At 32.7% G+C, this 15788-nt stretch overlaps 1 protein-coding gene across 1 annotated transcript in view; it reads left to right on the top strand.

Moving 5' to 3' along the window:
* Positions 1-430: 430 nt before the first annotated feature.
* LOC105454757 overlaps positions 431-15788 on the top strand; it is an 83591-nt gene continuing 68233 nt past the window's right edge. Inside the window, exons 1-2 of the mRNA XM_011697622.1 lie at positions 431-513; positions 2773-2846. Of these exons, the coding sequence (XP_011695924.1) occupies positions 2802-2846 (45 nt within the window). The 5' untranslated portion in view covers positions 431-513; positions 2773-2801. The remainder of the gene's footprint in view (positions 514-2772; positions 2847-15788) is intronic.

Genomic DNA, 15788 nt, shown 5'->3' with positions numbered 1-15788 from the left:
TTTTTCGCAGTTATTAACGTCCAAAAGTGATTCGCGTCCGCGGAGATTGTCGCGAGTGTTGCCGTGAAGTGCCGAACGCTCGTCGTAATGCGTTGAACATCGCGCACGATCTCGCGTCACACCGCCACACCGATGCCGTAAGTTCGTGAATCCGTCTCTCTGTACGTTCAGAGTCAACCGAAATCGTTCTCGTATTCGCATTACGGCTTTAACCGATTGCGAGTACAAAAACACAGCGAGCAATGTCGGGAGTGTCGAAAAAAAGTGTCGGGCGATTGTCATATCACGCGCAGATACAGTATATCTCGTCGATGATGAAACACTTGAAAGTTCCGTCAAGTAAACTCCGCGCGATCATATGACAATTTGTACATGTAATTTTCCGTAAATTACGACTCATCCGTGCGTGATTTTTAAGCGAGATATACAGTCTTCGTACGCATCATGAACGATAAAATTTACGTGCGCAGCAGTCGGCAGTAGTCACAATAACGCTGTAATCGTTACATTAAGGTTAGCGTATATAATTAATTGAAATATACGATAGTTAATTGGAATAATTATGGTTATTTTCTGTATAACTATGATCATTGCTATCATTATTCTATAGATCAGAAAACAAAATTACTGCAATTTCGTAATCCTAACCTTAATAACCTATGTATTATTTACGATTGTTTTGGACTCAAAATTTACTAGTTTCTAATTACAAAAGAAATTAATTTTTTTCTCATATACGTTAATTTATGTTAAATAAATTTGGAATTTCAAAAAATTGTTAGTAACAAATGTATTATAAAAAAACCTTCTTTCTTGCTTGGTTGCTTGAGTCAAATCCTTAGAACATATATTACATATATTATATATAACATATATTATATTAGTAGTATATGTTCTAAGGTCAAATCCCAGATAGAAATAACTGACCATCGAATTAATGTCGAGTCGACATCAAATCAACATCGATACAATGAATTCGACATCAATTCAACATCGATTTAATGTCAAATTGATGGTCATTTCTCATGTGGGATTTGAATCCCACATGCACATATTTCCCAAGTAGACTTGGGATTGGGCCCTGAAATAGCTTTAGCGTAAAATTAATTTTAACTTATGAATTAGATTTTAATATGATTGCTTGATGAGTATAAAAATATGTGCATGAATTAAAGCGTTGAAAGCTTTTCTTTTACATTTTTTCTACGTATCTTTTTAAATTGAAGTGTACATATAATTTGCCGTTGTGAAATCGTTGTAATTAATATTATGAATGCTATTATCAGAATCCCATTCCTCTCATTCTTTTATATCTCATGTTCATGTAATTCTATACGCGTAAAGAGACACGGTTCGGTCCGACGCATACTTCTTTAGCGCCGAGACGATCGTGTCTCATGATGTTGTTGTCCTTTTGAATGACGATTCTAAGAATATTACTAAGCTTTTTTTACTAAGATAAATATTTTACGAATTTAAATAGAAGAAATAGGATTCAAGAAATAAATAAAATGAAGTGAAATAATTGCCTATGAGAGCCGACACAAGTATTAGTATGACTTCTTCTATCTAAATTCGTAAAATATTTACCTTAGTAAAAAAATCTTTGTAATATTGTTAGAATTGTCATTCAAACAGACAACATATAGAATTACATGAATCTGAGATATAAAAGAATGAGATGAATAAGATTCTTATAATGTAGCATTCATAATATTAATTACAACGATTTAGGTAATTATTTCACTATACATTTGAAATATTTTACGATTTTTATTTTGATTTGGAGATTCCTATCGGGACGCGCATCTAATAAATATGTTACGATTGTTATTGTTTAAAAATGAATTTTGTAGAAAATTTAGAAAGTGTCTTATAAAATGTTTGTCATAATAAAGACATTGCCGGACATCGCGTATAATTTTCAACTGCACACATTATATCCATTCACTTATATCATATTACTGCACATTTTTTTTGCATTGATTGATAAGTTTATAATTATCACCAATTGTGTATTGTAATCTATGTACATGTGCAATTTTTATTATATTTTTTTAAATATTATTAGAATAACGTTGAGAATATATGCGTTTTACATGTCGACGAGATGAGTTATAAGGAAAAATTAGACGTTAAATTTTAATTAAATCTTAAATACATTTATTTTCTAAAGCTTTGAGATCAATCGTAACTATTAAAAATAAAAATCTTTTGTTAATTTTTTTTATTAAAAAAGTATTAAGTAAAATATTGGCTAAATGCAATAACAGATATTTTTGCATATTACTTTGTGTTTTCATGTTTATTAAAAACAAATTGAGATGATCTAGTAGTAATAGATTCTTTGCATTTTTAAAATTATTCACGTTGATAAAAGGAGATTTGTAAAATAAAAATAATAAAACTGCATGTATTTAACGTTTTGTTTAGATTTATTTAAAAAATTCTTGAATCGCAAGTGTGAATGAAAAATTAGCTAGAAGGATATTAGAGAATTAAATTAAAGAATATGTAAAATTTAAAGTTAAATATATCGAAAATAGAATGTATCAAATATCTAACAAATTTTAGCGTTTGTTAATAAAATTTAAATTAAGCGTTTATTATTACGGGAAAATACATATAAAATTTATTTTTACCATGAATGTTTCAAAAGTTACTTACATTAATGGTCCGTTTTATCAGTAATATTAAAAGACTTTTAGATATTTATTATAGCGTAAATTAATTCGTAATCATATTATTTATATTTTTATATTATTATTACAGGTTTTAATTGTCACATTCTTCACTGGACAATGATGTCGAAACAACGGAAGAAATGGCGTTGGCGGCACATTTTGGTGAGTACATTTATTTATTCACTTATACATATCAAGAATCGGCGATGTCGTTAAGAGCAGACAATCACTTATTTGTCTTTCAAAATATGTAAATTTTGAAACAGTATATTTTATACCATTGAATTATATTTTTTGAGATAACGGTTTTTTTTAAATGGCAAAAAAAGTTACCCGGCGCGTCCGTTCCATTTTGTTCTTCTTTTACGAGATTAATTTACGACAGCTTAACATTCGATGGAAGTCGTAGAAGTATATCAGCCGCGGAATGTTCGCCATTATCCACGGTACGACTAAAACTCGGGGAGCAAAGGGGCGCACTCGTACGTTAGGGGAGCATTGCAACTCGCTGCTATTGGCTGAGCAAACGCTTTTACAAGCTGCAGCGAGGCATTTGATCCCCTCGGTAGCAACCCTCCCGAGACTTATCCCGCATTGGCGCTTCAGCCATAATAGCAGCCCCCGGTCGTACCTAATAATATGTTTTATAGAGGCCGTCGTCCAGTATCTTTCTCCGACGAACGAGCTCTTAACCGTAGATACGAAACACCCGTATAGTTTAGAACAAAATTGTCTTTGCAGAAATGCGCAAAATAAAATAGTACATATATTTAAATAAAAGAATTATTAACGTTTCACTTCATTAAAAAAATATATGATACCATTTTATACAATATTTTATAATATGATATAATATCTAAATGCCGATACAAATTTTTTACGTGTAAATATTCTCTGCGTTATTATGTATATTAATATTTTTGACATTTTTAACACTTGTTACCGGTAATATATTGTCGATAATATATGATAACTAATTCTAACTAAATAACTACCTACTTGATAAAAAACGAAAATTTTGTTCAAACTATAAATATCTATACCTATGTCATTATAATATTTCTGAATTAGACTTGGAGCATTAACTAGTATATTATAATTTACATCGCAATATACTAATTTCAATTAATCAGTTAAATTTTATTATTATATTTCTGTCACTGGTTATCCTTACCGCAATGTGAAATATTTATATTAAAAACAATTTGCAAATAAAACATATATCAAACAGAAGTGTTTATAAAGTATTGTTTATAATGAATCATACTTGCGAAAGTATTTAATTTTTAACATTTTTCTAAAGAAAATAAGTGTGATCTATTTTTTTAACTTATATTTTAATAACGCAGATAATGATTTTCCTTAATATTTTATAAAGAAAAATTACGCTACGTAAATAATTACATTACTAATTTTCAGATAATATTGTTTTGTATGAAATAAAAAAAAGAATTAAATATTAAAAAATTTAGTATATAAACGAATATGATGGTATCTATATATTTCTAATACACTAATTTTTTAATATACAAAATGATTTAATTAAAACTTATTTTTATTTTGATATTTACGCAACGCGTAATGCAAAATATTTCCATATTAATAATATAGTTTCTATAAATCTTTCTCTTTAGCATTCACATATTCTGTATTGGAATAATTGAAACATTTTACCTAATTCATTTGTGAATTTATTTTTACATAAATTGCACACATATAAACACACGATATTAGTGATATAATAGTCATTAAAGCATTCAAATATAATATTCTTGTTTTAATAAATAATTAAGTGCATTTATTACATTTCAATATCGCTAAAAAATTAAGTGATTCTTGCTTTAGTCAAAATTGTTTTGCAATCATACTTATCCTAGATAGATTAAATCGCACATATAAAAAATGGATCAATTAAAAAAGTAACAGTTACGTACAGTATTTTTATATTTTTATTTGAGTATAATTCAAATTTGCACGCATAATTTCGATTTATTACAATTTCGGAAGGATTGTCATACTTATTAGTTATTTAAAAAATTACAATTTATTGCAATATTTTTTGTGATAATATTGTGGATTTAATCAGCTATTTTTAATCTACTTAATAGATTTGATTTGTATATTTTTCGGTATATAGGTTTGAATAAAATCGAGAAAAATGCATAGAGGCGATATAAATCTACTGTACAAATTTACTTTGCATCAAAATTTTATTCTGACGGTTGAATGATTTAACTACCTTCACACATTATTTGCAAGTGAGTATTCCATGTGATATGGGCAAGACGTGTTAGCGCATCGCCCGGTTGTTAATTCATAAATTTAGCGTTGTCATTTCGGCTACTGGTAGCGCTTACATCATCACGGTAACTTTTGTTTAGAGAGGGGTGACTTATTGATGGATCCGCGTTTACGAGAACCGTTCGGCGGTTTTCCGCATACATTCCCCGCAGATTAAGAAAAAGAGCGGACTATAAGTTGCACCCCTTTACGATCGCGTAAACTGCATTGGATTGCAAATTCTCGAGCACATAATAACGATCTCAGCATCATCCCCGTGGCGAAGAAACGGGGCCTGTAGATTAGATGGCTCGTTCGATGGGCGATACGGGAAATATGTCGGCTCGTATCCCATTACCCGGGTGCGCGCCACCCCTCTCTGGTTGACGTGGCGCGCGCGCTATTTCGCTCCTCCGTACGCCATAGAACGAACCGTTCTGGCAAGGAGATGCTGCGGGAGAGTGTTTCCATGGATACCAGGTCGGCCATCTTGGTCCATGGGCGTGAGGGATACGATAGACCGGAGGAAAATCCGATAAATTAACTGCGACTACGTGGGAACGTAGTTCGTTTCAAAATGGCGACTCGTTTCCAGTCGCAATATGCTCCGCGATAACTTAAACATTTCCGTTTTATATATGATTTTGTGTTTTTTTTTATACATATTATTGTTTTATGAAATCTGTTTTTCTAAACAAAAATTTTTATATATTTCGAGTTTGCCAAATTGGTCGTGAAAATATCGCAATTACGCCAATTTTCTATGTCCCATTGATTTTATAAATATTAGATTGTTTAAAAAGTTGATAACAATTAAATAAATTTAATATTTAGCTTTTTCGATAGTATATATATGTACATATAAAAAATATTTTTACAGAAATTCGTTCAAATACTGGCGGAAGAATACGAAATATTTTTGGTAAAAAGTACGGCTATACAATAATATAGTTCTTATACCGTCAATATATCTATAAAAAGAATTCCCTTTTTTGATCGTTGGTGGTTGCCAATGTCACGTAACATACTGAATCGCATGACGGAATAACCAGGATTAAAGGTAGAAAGGAATGAGCGTGGCGAAAAAGAAGCTAAAAAAGCAGTAAAACTGTTACGGATGCGACTTTAGCCGAACGTTTGAGAATCGCATTCTCTTCACGCGTATTTGGCATTATTGTACGGCCGACGTTCCGCGACGTCGTGTTCCTTCAACAGAAGGAATGGGTCGCTAAAGGCGTACTTTTATTGCACCTGTAAATATTATAACCTCCATTTGCTTCTTCTTCTATAACTAAAGATCTTTCATAATCGGAAAGCGCGAGGGATAATTCCTAAAGAAAACTATCGAGCTATTGTGTTTAAAGGTTTTAGTATCCTATAAATCTCTTATGTGCTTATAGATTATAGATTATATTTTATGTAACGAAGAAGTTAGGAGTAAAAATTATTTATTTTATGTTTATGCAATTGTGCAAAAGTTTATATGCGTGCATATCAATATAAATATTTCACATTACTCGTTTTTCAAAATTATATATAAATAAGCAGTTTTATAAAGCATTAGAAACTAAAGGTGTACAAAGATAGTGATAGCTACAGTTGCAGGAGTCGCTTTAACCGTGTTCCATTTTGACAAGGGCCGCGCACGGTTTCCTTTATTTGTCAGTAAAAACGTGCCACATGCTCTGTTTCCTTGGTAACGATCGCGTAACGTGTCTCCTCCTTCGCAATGAAGTCCTTCAATATGTCTCTCGTGAAGTAACAAGAAAGTCGTTGTTCGTCCGTACTTTTGACCGTGTGGTAGCAGCTGCTAATTGATTTTGCCAATCTATCTAGAAAACCGATAAAAATGTTCTCATTTTTTTCTTAATTTCATGTCAGTCCGATTGTTATACTATTGCCGATTTCAATATTACTTTTAGACATAGGCTAGACTTTACGGTTGTTCAAAATACTTGTAAATGTGACATTACTTTGAATATGTCACAAAATATAAAAATATTTTTTATACGGATTTAATTTTTTGATTCAGTGGATTTAATTTTTCGTAACATACAAAAATTTTTGAGAGGGACAAAGATTTAACTACGGGAATATTAACTTTCCGCGGATAAAATTTTACAGATAGGTAAAAACTTAGAATAGAAACTTTACTGTTTGGCTAATTCAAATTTTATTTTAACATTTTTAACAACATTCTATTGAAGATATTAATATTATATTAACAAGATTCTATTGAAAATTTACTGCTTTAAAAGTTAATACTAAAACCGTCGGATATGCCATTTTTGCTCCGCTGACATTAAAAATTTCTATATATTTCTGTATTGGTTAACAGTATTTTCTGACTTTTTATCCGTTTGATTGATAAAATAATTAATTAATTGCATTTATATTTAAATATTTTACTTTTATTTTTATCTTAAACTTTCGAAGTCGCGGCCAATATGCGTTTAATGTTAATAAATTTGTCAATTGAATTTCAATTGGAAGAGTTCGATAACGGAAAGTGCCACATGTGTGAATGTGAAGTTAGCACTCCACTAATTAAATTTCATTGTTCTGATTAGAGTTTCCGCTTCATTTTGAAGAGACGAAAAGTTCCTTGTAGTTTATACAACAAGAGTTCTGCTTAATAACAATTTTTACTTTAAGTTTAAAAAATGGGATGCTAACTTCTTATTAAAATTCATGATCGTTCTGAGCGGTTTGTTATAAAATATAAACTATAGGAAACTGTTCTCTTGAAAATGAAGCGGGAACTCTAATCAGAACTCTATGGAATTTTAATGTTGGGGTGCTAACTTCACACACACGATTGGGGACGTGCGTGAAATTAACATAAACATTTTTTAAACAATTTTTACTTTTGTCGCCAGCATGACACTCAGCGAAAAAGTGAAAACCCTAATAATTCCATGTTTTATCGCTTTTTAAGCGTTTAATCGTATTTTTTTAATTTTAATGGCATATCGTATGTTATACTTGTACAAAAATGAAAGAATTATTATTTTTATATGGAAATAAAGTAACACAATTTACCATTTATATAATGCTCGAGTCTTGTAATCTGGTGACTTCTTCTATGTATCCATTGTATTATTCAAATTTACAAAACTTTTCGGAATTTTATTTGCTTCAGTCGAAAAATTTTGAGGATTATCCGTCGTTGATTTATTCGAATTTGTAGAATTTTCCGGAACTTTATGTATCTCAAATTTATGTAACCAATTATGAAAGAACTTAGTTCCAACGGCGGCAGTATTCTCCGTTTTGGATATAGAATTTCTGGCACCTAGAAGTAGTACAAAATATTATCAGAAAGCTTTTACTCAGATAAATTCAACAAAGATACATATTGCAGCTGCATTATAAACTGAATTGATTTTTAATACATTGTACTACGTACTCTTAATAAAACGATATGTGAAACGAGAGATTAATCGCAGAATATTTAATTACCATGTTATTAAATAGTACACATTTATAGAAAATTAATGCAAAATTTGTTTACCTGCCAAACTTGCAATCGCCAATAAAAGAAGTAGCAATGCAGCTTTCCACCCGGCCATATTTGAATATTTTCTGTTGCCTGCATCTTTTGCACGAGGTATTTATATGACGATATATCAGTATTGTCAAGTACCTCGATAACCAATTCAGGTTAATAGACTGATTACTTATTTATTGTAAGCTATAATTTCTCTGTCCCGCATGGAAAGGTATGTACGAGTTTATGTAGCAATTGCTAAATTAGTTTCACTTTTTGTGCACGTGTCTATGAAATACTTTACTGTCGCTACTTGAGATCTCTGATTTAATTTTATTATCAGAATATATTTTTACAACTTGCATTTATTTTTAGATTATTTAACAGGTTAATGTGATTTGCAATAGCAAATTTATACTCTTACATACAAATTATTTAATTCGTTTCTTATTGAATATTTTCACGATATTAATTGTTAGTCCAAATAATGTGTTACTTTACAAAAGTACGTAACGACTATAATTATCCGGCGAGCGCTCGTTTTTGTTTAAACAAGGCTCTATCGCTGATAATGTTTGAACCGTTAAGCAACATGTATTAACGCCGCGTATCATTATCTTCGAAGCGTAATCGCGACGAGTAGCAGACGAATATGCGATCATTCCTTATAAACAATTTATTATTAACTTTCGCATTCAGTCAAATCTCACGATTCATATCGGCAATAGTGTTTAGCAAAATAATGAATATCGCACAATTTTTTTTTTTATTTCAAACCGCGGAAATTAAAATAATAAAGCAAGGGAATTACAATTATTTTATTATATTCACGGTGATTTTTTAAAAGAACGCTTAAATTCTCGTATATGTATGCATTTCGTTATGGATTTGACAAATGCCGAGTGGATTCTGTCTTCAAACGCGTTATTTATTTTTTCTTGACAGTAGAATATGTGTTATTAATATCGAGTGTGTCGTGTAAATTGTCACACAATCGTTTTATGATTATGTTTATGTATGAGTTTGTGTTATCGTAATTATCGTATTTTCGCAAATGTTGTGTTGGCTTTTGTGACTGCAAGTAAGGAATCTGAGAGAAAGACAGAGGCAGAGCTCAATATTTTGTTTAGGAAAAATCAGATCTTTATCAGATTGTTCAATAAATCTTTATTACAAAATAATACAGTAGCATTAGTGGAGAGATTTAGTATTGAATATATCAAAAGCGATAAGCGATATACGGTTTGAAATTATTTTCTTTGGCTTATCACTCTAAATTTTAAATTAGTAAATTTTTTGGAGCAAAATTTTACTCTAAGGAGTGAAAATACTGCCACTCAAGTGGCCGAGAGACAGTATTTTCGCACCTTTGGAGTGAGATTTCACTCTTTTGAAGAGAGATTCACTCCAGGAAATTTAGAAAGCAGATACAAAAGTGCAAGTTTAATATTTTAAAATATTTAAAAGGTAGTATGCTTACTGGATTATATGTATATATAAATATATGCGGAACCGTATAGGCTATAAATCTGAAGTAGATGGGAGCGTATATGTGCTAAATACGTGATGTCTAATTTCTCGCGCGTTAACTTTGTTGCGATAACGAGGACTAGAATTATTGATGGTGGCACGGGGATACTTAGAAAATTAGGAGGCCGTTCGCCCACTAACCGCCAATCATCGCTTCATAAAATTCGCTATGCGTGTAAACCCATTACACGAATTCAAAGGTACTGCCCGAAGGATCATGCCGGTCTTGTTCTTCGGCGTTAAGGGGTTCGCCACCGTTTCTGCGAAAAAAAAGAAAATGCACTGCCTCCTTCGTAATCGCCGTAATCACGAACGAGATACGTTTTTTCGCGCGTACGTCGTCGCCGCTGTTCCTCAATATCAAGCGAGCCGCCTGTAATTGCCGAAGAGAGGCAACCATAGGCTGCTCGAAGACGCGTATAAACCAGTATCCAAGTAAGCTTGATATTTTCGGTTCGTAAAACTTTATGGATGGTAATATCTCCCACAGCGTAGCGCTCAGCAGACACTAAAACTTCTCCGGACTGCCCTATATAAATGTATAGAAAGTCTCATCAACGTAACCCTCTAGGTCCCTCCGTTCTATTCGCTCCTTCGATTCCTTCGCCGTTGCTGAATCGTGCAAGAAAAGCGTTTAATATTTCGCGCACATGGAACGTCGATATATTTGCTAAAGCCGATATATGGACGTTCACATAAAGTCCTTTTATCTAACAAAAAATGTTTTTCTTTGGAATATATTCTTTTATTTGCAATATTAAGGTTTATATTTCTTAATTATTAATATGTATATTTTTATTCTATATTATATTTATGTATGCAATTTTTTAGAAGCATAATTGTTACAAATGAATACAGAGATAGTTAGATTTTATGTTGACACATATATTGAATATGGTGTTATCTAATTTTGTAAAAACTGTGTTTAAAATATTTGAGAATATTTATTATATCGCGGATACAATTATTTGCTAGAAGACAATTACTCTTGAAATCCTACTATATCCACAGTAGTCTTTTTAGATATCTTCTTTTCCAACATGTATCAATTAACATTACACAGAATCTCGCTAGATGGCAGTTTTTGATGTCAGTTTTTAGCTACCCCTTCTCCAGTATGAAAAAACTAAATATTTTATATAAATTCAAAAAGCTATACAATTATGCTAAATTTATTTTTGACTTATATAATGAGAACAAAAGTAAAACGAGAAACTAAAGGGAAGAATTAATGTAAGAAAAACTTTTTCGTATTTTTACAGCATATTTAATTTTGAAAAAAATTATGAAAATAATATATAAAGTAAGTAAAATTATATATGTGTGTGTGTGTGTGTGTGTGTAACATATTGAACAAATTTTAATTTAAAATATTTTTACATCCATCTATTTGTCTTGCAAATTATGTTACTAGCTAGGTCACGGTGTTATATAATTACATATTTTATTAAACTTATTAAACTTATTAGTTTTAAAGTTAATGGGACAATAATATTTTATGTCTTCATATTATACAACATGTAGATAATATGCTGTAAATGAAAAATTACTATTTTTTTAGCAATAGTAATAATTGTTTTCTCTTATTTGACGAGCTGCATATATAAAATATAACCATCGCTTGTGTTAAGTAACTTTCTTCTTTATTAATACATTATATTCAAACGCATGATTGAACGCATTTACGCTTTCTGACTTTACATTGATTCTTATTTTCACATTTCTTGTAATTGATTCAACAACTATTGCAATATTTTTCAGTTTTATTTTTATTTTACTTTCAACATACCCGTACTATTCTTCATATATTATTGTGCAAACATCCAGCTGCTTGGATAATATGTGTCGTACTTCTCGACAAACTTCTTATGAAATATTATTATATTTACATAAATTATATAAGAGAGAGAATCTATAGAAAATTGCACATTACATCATTATATGTATACGTGTGATGAGATATACATATACTGAGAGTTTAATTAGTATATGACGGAAAGATCCCGTATGTCGCGTTTTCACCGACTGACTTTTTCCCGCCGCGACAAGTTTCTGAATTGACACTTTATCTCGAGTCATCTGAGAAAACGGCATCGCAGGTTTCGGCTACGAAAGGCGACGGCATAACTTTGAAAGATGCACCGCGTATTTGTTCGTTACACCGCGATAATCAGTTGAGCAAACAACGAACGAGTCGTCTTTGGCGACGGCCGTCGGATCTCGAAGGACTCGACTGCTTCCAGTAACCAAGACGCGCGATCAGTTTCTCTCGAACGGCACATCTCACTGCATTGAATTTATATATTCTTTGGCGGAATACATAAAGAAAATAAAATCTGGTGATTTTAGTATCGATTTATCGTAATCTGCAAATGCTCGTCGCAAATTTGAGAGAAAAGTATAATAGTGGTAAATTGTGAAAAGTGTGTTGTTATCACAATTCTGAAATTATTATAGCTCGTATTATTTTATAGAAGTTTCTGAGTGAATACACTAAACACATATGGCAGATTTAAGGTATTATTAGATGATAAGTGCTTCTGCGAAGTGTTAGATAATTTATTTCCAGATAGTAATCTCTTAAGTTTCGAGTTTGATATGCAGTCTTGTTATCTCGCAAAATTACAATTTCTAGTAGAAAATATTATTTTACTGTGATATAGAAATAAGAATTAAAAACAAATCGAAAGAATTTAGTAACATACTTGACATTTTAAACGAAAATCCAAATAGAAAAGAGAGAAATGTCATTCTGACACTATAGTATTCTCAAATTAGAAAAATTTCGAGATGTAATTTTTTATCTATTGAGAAGAGATAGAGATTGATGTGATGTCACATACGGGTGTTTGAATTAAAATACAATGAAACAATAAACAAATATATTAAAAATCTGAATAAACGTTTGCGCGAATATAAATCTAAAAAACTCAAATACGTGAAAATGTTACATTAATTTCTTTTTTTCTTTTCTTAGCAAAACGAAAGCTTTGTTCGGGGAGTTTTTTTTGAAAATACTGCAAGGATTAAAAAAATCATCAAGAAAGATGAGAATTGATCGTATTTTATGTCGCGTCATTATATAATTCATCAGTTTTAGAAAGATATTGCACGCTTAATGTGTTCCTGTCAATTTAAGCGACTGTCTGACATTAAATATAAATAATTTCGCGTACAAAATATTACGCGAAACTGTAAACAAGAAATCTTTTTACGTACTGCTAAATTTTTTTTGTTTTAATGCCACGAAATTGAATATATAATTATAAACTTGTGTACTTTGAAGTGCATCTGAAGAAAAGAAAGAAAGAAAGCGCGCGTAGAGCGTGGTCTTTTTGTTCATACCTATATCGCGATTTAATAAAATTCATCAAATTGCTTGTACAGATAATATTTCTTTCTTGAATAACGCGTTCGACACGTTTGTTCGTAATTAATCTCCGTATTACGCCACGCAAAGCCGGTAAAATACATTTAAAACTTGCCGGTAAATCAGAATGAGTCGCCGTGTGTGAATCTTTATGAGACAACGTAGTCATGTAGGCCGCGTAGAAGCGAAGAGCAGGGACGAAAACGCTGAAGTGGGAGAGCACATAAGCACGGTGTTTTTATAATACACGTTAAATAACTTTACGACGCCTCAAGTATCGTGGCAAATTGATTTCGTAACGACAATCACAGAATTAATGCACAATAAAAGTATCATGGCGGCAATTAAGCCGAGCACTTGCTTAACTGTGAACCGCTCGCGGCATTTCAGTCGCGCTTGGGAGCGCCGGATGAATGATACATAAAACGGATCGATGTGCTGCATAGTGCGACGTTTCCGCGACAATTTTTTTCCTTAACGTTGAAACATTTTTGCATCGTGTTGAAAAGAGAAGGAAGGGGGCAACCGAAACGGTGAATTCGAGCAATTGATTGTATATTAACCATTGCTGAGAGAGATAATTTCCGTTTTATGTATCATATACTCTCGGTGTGTTTCCCCGCGTATTGGGGAGGGAAAATTTGCGGGTAATCGAGCGAGAATTGCTTTCACAAACGTTAGGATGGTGTGCTACGGTTATGTTTGTGCGCTTATTGCGATATTAGATCAGCGAGAGAACCGTACCCGAGCGAAGCCACGGCGCCGCGCGTTTCGCGCGCGTGCGTTTGTGTACACAACTATTAAGTGCTTACATTTATGCCTGTCATAATTGGCTTCGTTAAATGAAGAGAGTGACTGAGGAATTAGCTTGCCGGTAATAACGCGGCTATTTATTAACACGTGAAACGAGACGCCACAGGCCTCACGAACTTGCGAGCACGGGGAAGTAGATCTCGTCTTCCTTACCGCGTTTGGAGCCCCCCGTCGTAACTTCTTTCCTTCCAAAGTCAGTCCGATGGTGAGTGACGTCCAACTAAAATCCCTAAAAATCTCTTTCTACATCTGTCGTTATCCCGATATCTCGATAATCTTTACAATAAAATAATTACGCTTTGCTTTTACGGCGACCACGGAATGTATCCTCGTTTATATCGAAGAAGAACTAAAAATAGATTACGCTGGCTTTAATAAATTTCTCATGAAGCGGCGACGATGTCAGCGTGGCTGTGGGGAGAAATGAAAGGCGAAGAAAAAAAAACGGAGAGATCGCGACTGAGGCGATGATGGAGTAGAAAAGGACGTCAGAAGGTAGACGAACTAAGTCTGCGAAAACACGGTCTGGTCAGTTCTGAACAATAACAATTGTCTTTATTGCTCCCGAGACGTTTTTGAGAGACGTTGAAGAGAGAAACATCGCTCGCACTCTCTCGACCGGTTTATTTCTTTCCGTTGCGTCTGCCAGCTCCCTCGATTTGCTCGGTTGTATTTTTTGGAGATTCTTTCCTGCTTATTTCTCGTCGGAATAGTGACCGGCTATAGCCTACATTCCACCCCGATTTCACTTCGCGCTTCTCTCCCTATGAAAAGATTTTACAAGTGGGCAAAAAAAGTGTTTCTAAGCCCAGGCGAGCGGAAGTTTCTCTTTTTTCAAATGGAACCTGCAAGACATGCGTGGTTCGTGTGTTAAAAATGAAACGAATTTTAAGTGATGTTTTTTTAGAGAATTATTTTATTTTGTGAGAATTATACTTTAGTTAAATTGTTTATCTCTAGTTGCTCTCTTTTTGTGTATCTTTTATTTATTTTTTTTTAAATATATTGATAAAGAGTTGACTTTCTAAATCTATGTAGTAATATATATAAAAGTATTAGTTTATGTCAATACTCTTCTAATGGAAACTTTGTGCGCGCGTAAATAAAACTTCTTTAGGATACGTTATTCGAAATTGCCACTTTCTCCGAAATTGTTATTCGTCGTATATCTCAAGTGGTACTTGCACGATGTTGATTGCTCTTTCGCACAACTCGATGCGATCGCAAAGATGGTAGAATGTGTCGATATATTTCATCGCTCGCGATTTCGGTCAGCAATGCGTTAACAAATATTTCGCAACGTTCGATTTAAAGATTGGATTTCGATTATCAGGAGAGAAGAGCTCCTGATTTACGGAGAAGGACCGTTGTTAAACATGAGGGTACATATAAAAAAAAGAAGAAACTGGACGCATTGCGGCTTAATTTTGACGTCAGAGCAGATCTTAATGCAGCCTGTCGGACCCTAATCTTCGATGTGGTGTGGTATGTTTCACATTCCGAGTGTGTGGAATGAGCGTTCAGAAATGGATGCCGCCGCAACCGTGGGAGGCATTTCGGCGTCTGGAAAAAGATGGTGGCGCGGGGGAGCTCCATGAAAGAGGTAGATTTACTATCAGAG

This window comes from Wasmannia auropunctata, unplaced genomic scaffold, assembly GCF_000956235.1.
Source record: "Wasmannia auropunctata unplaced genomic scaffold, wasmannia.A_1.0 LD335976.1, whole genome shotgun sequence".
NCBI lineage: Eukaryota > Metazoa > Arthropoda > Insecta > Hymenoptera > Formicidae > Wasmannia > Wasmannia auropunctata.
This window is presented reverse-complemented; position numbering and strand designations above follow the sequence as displayed.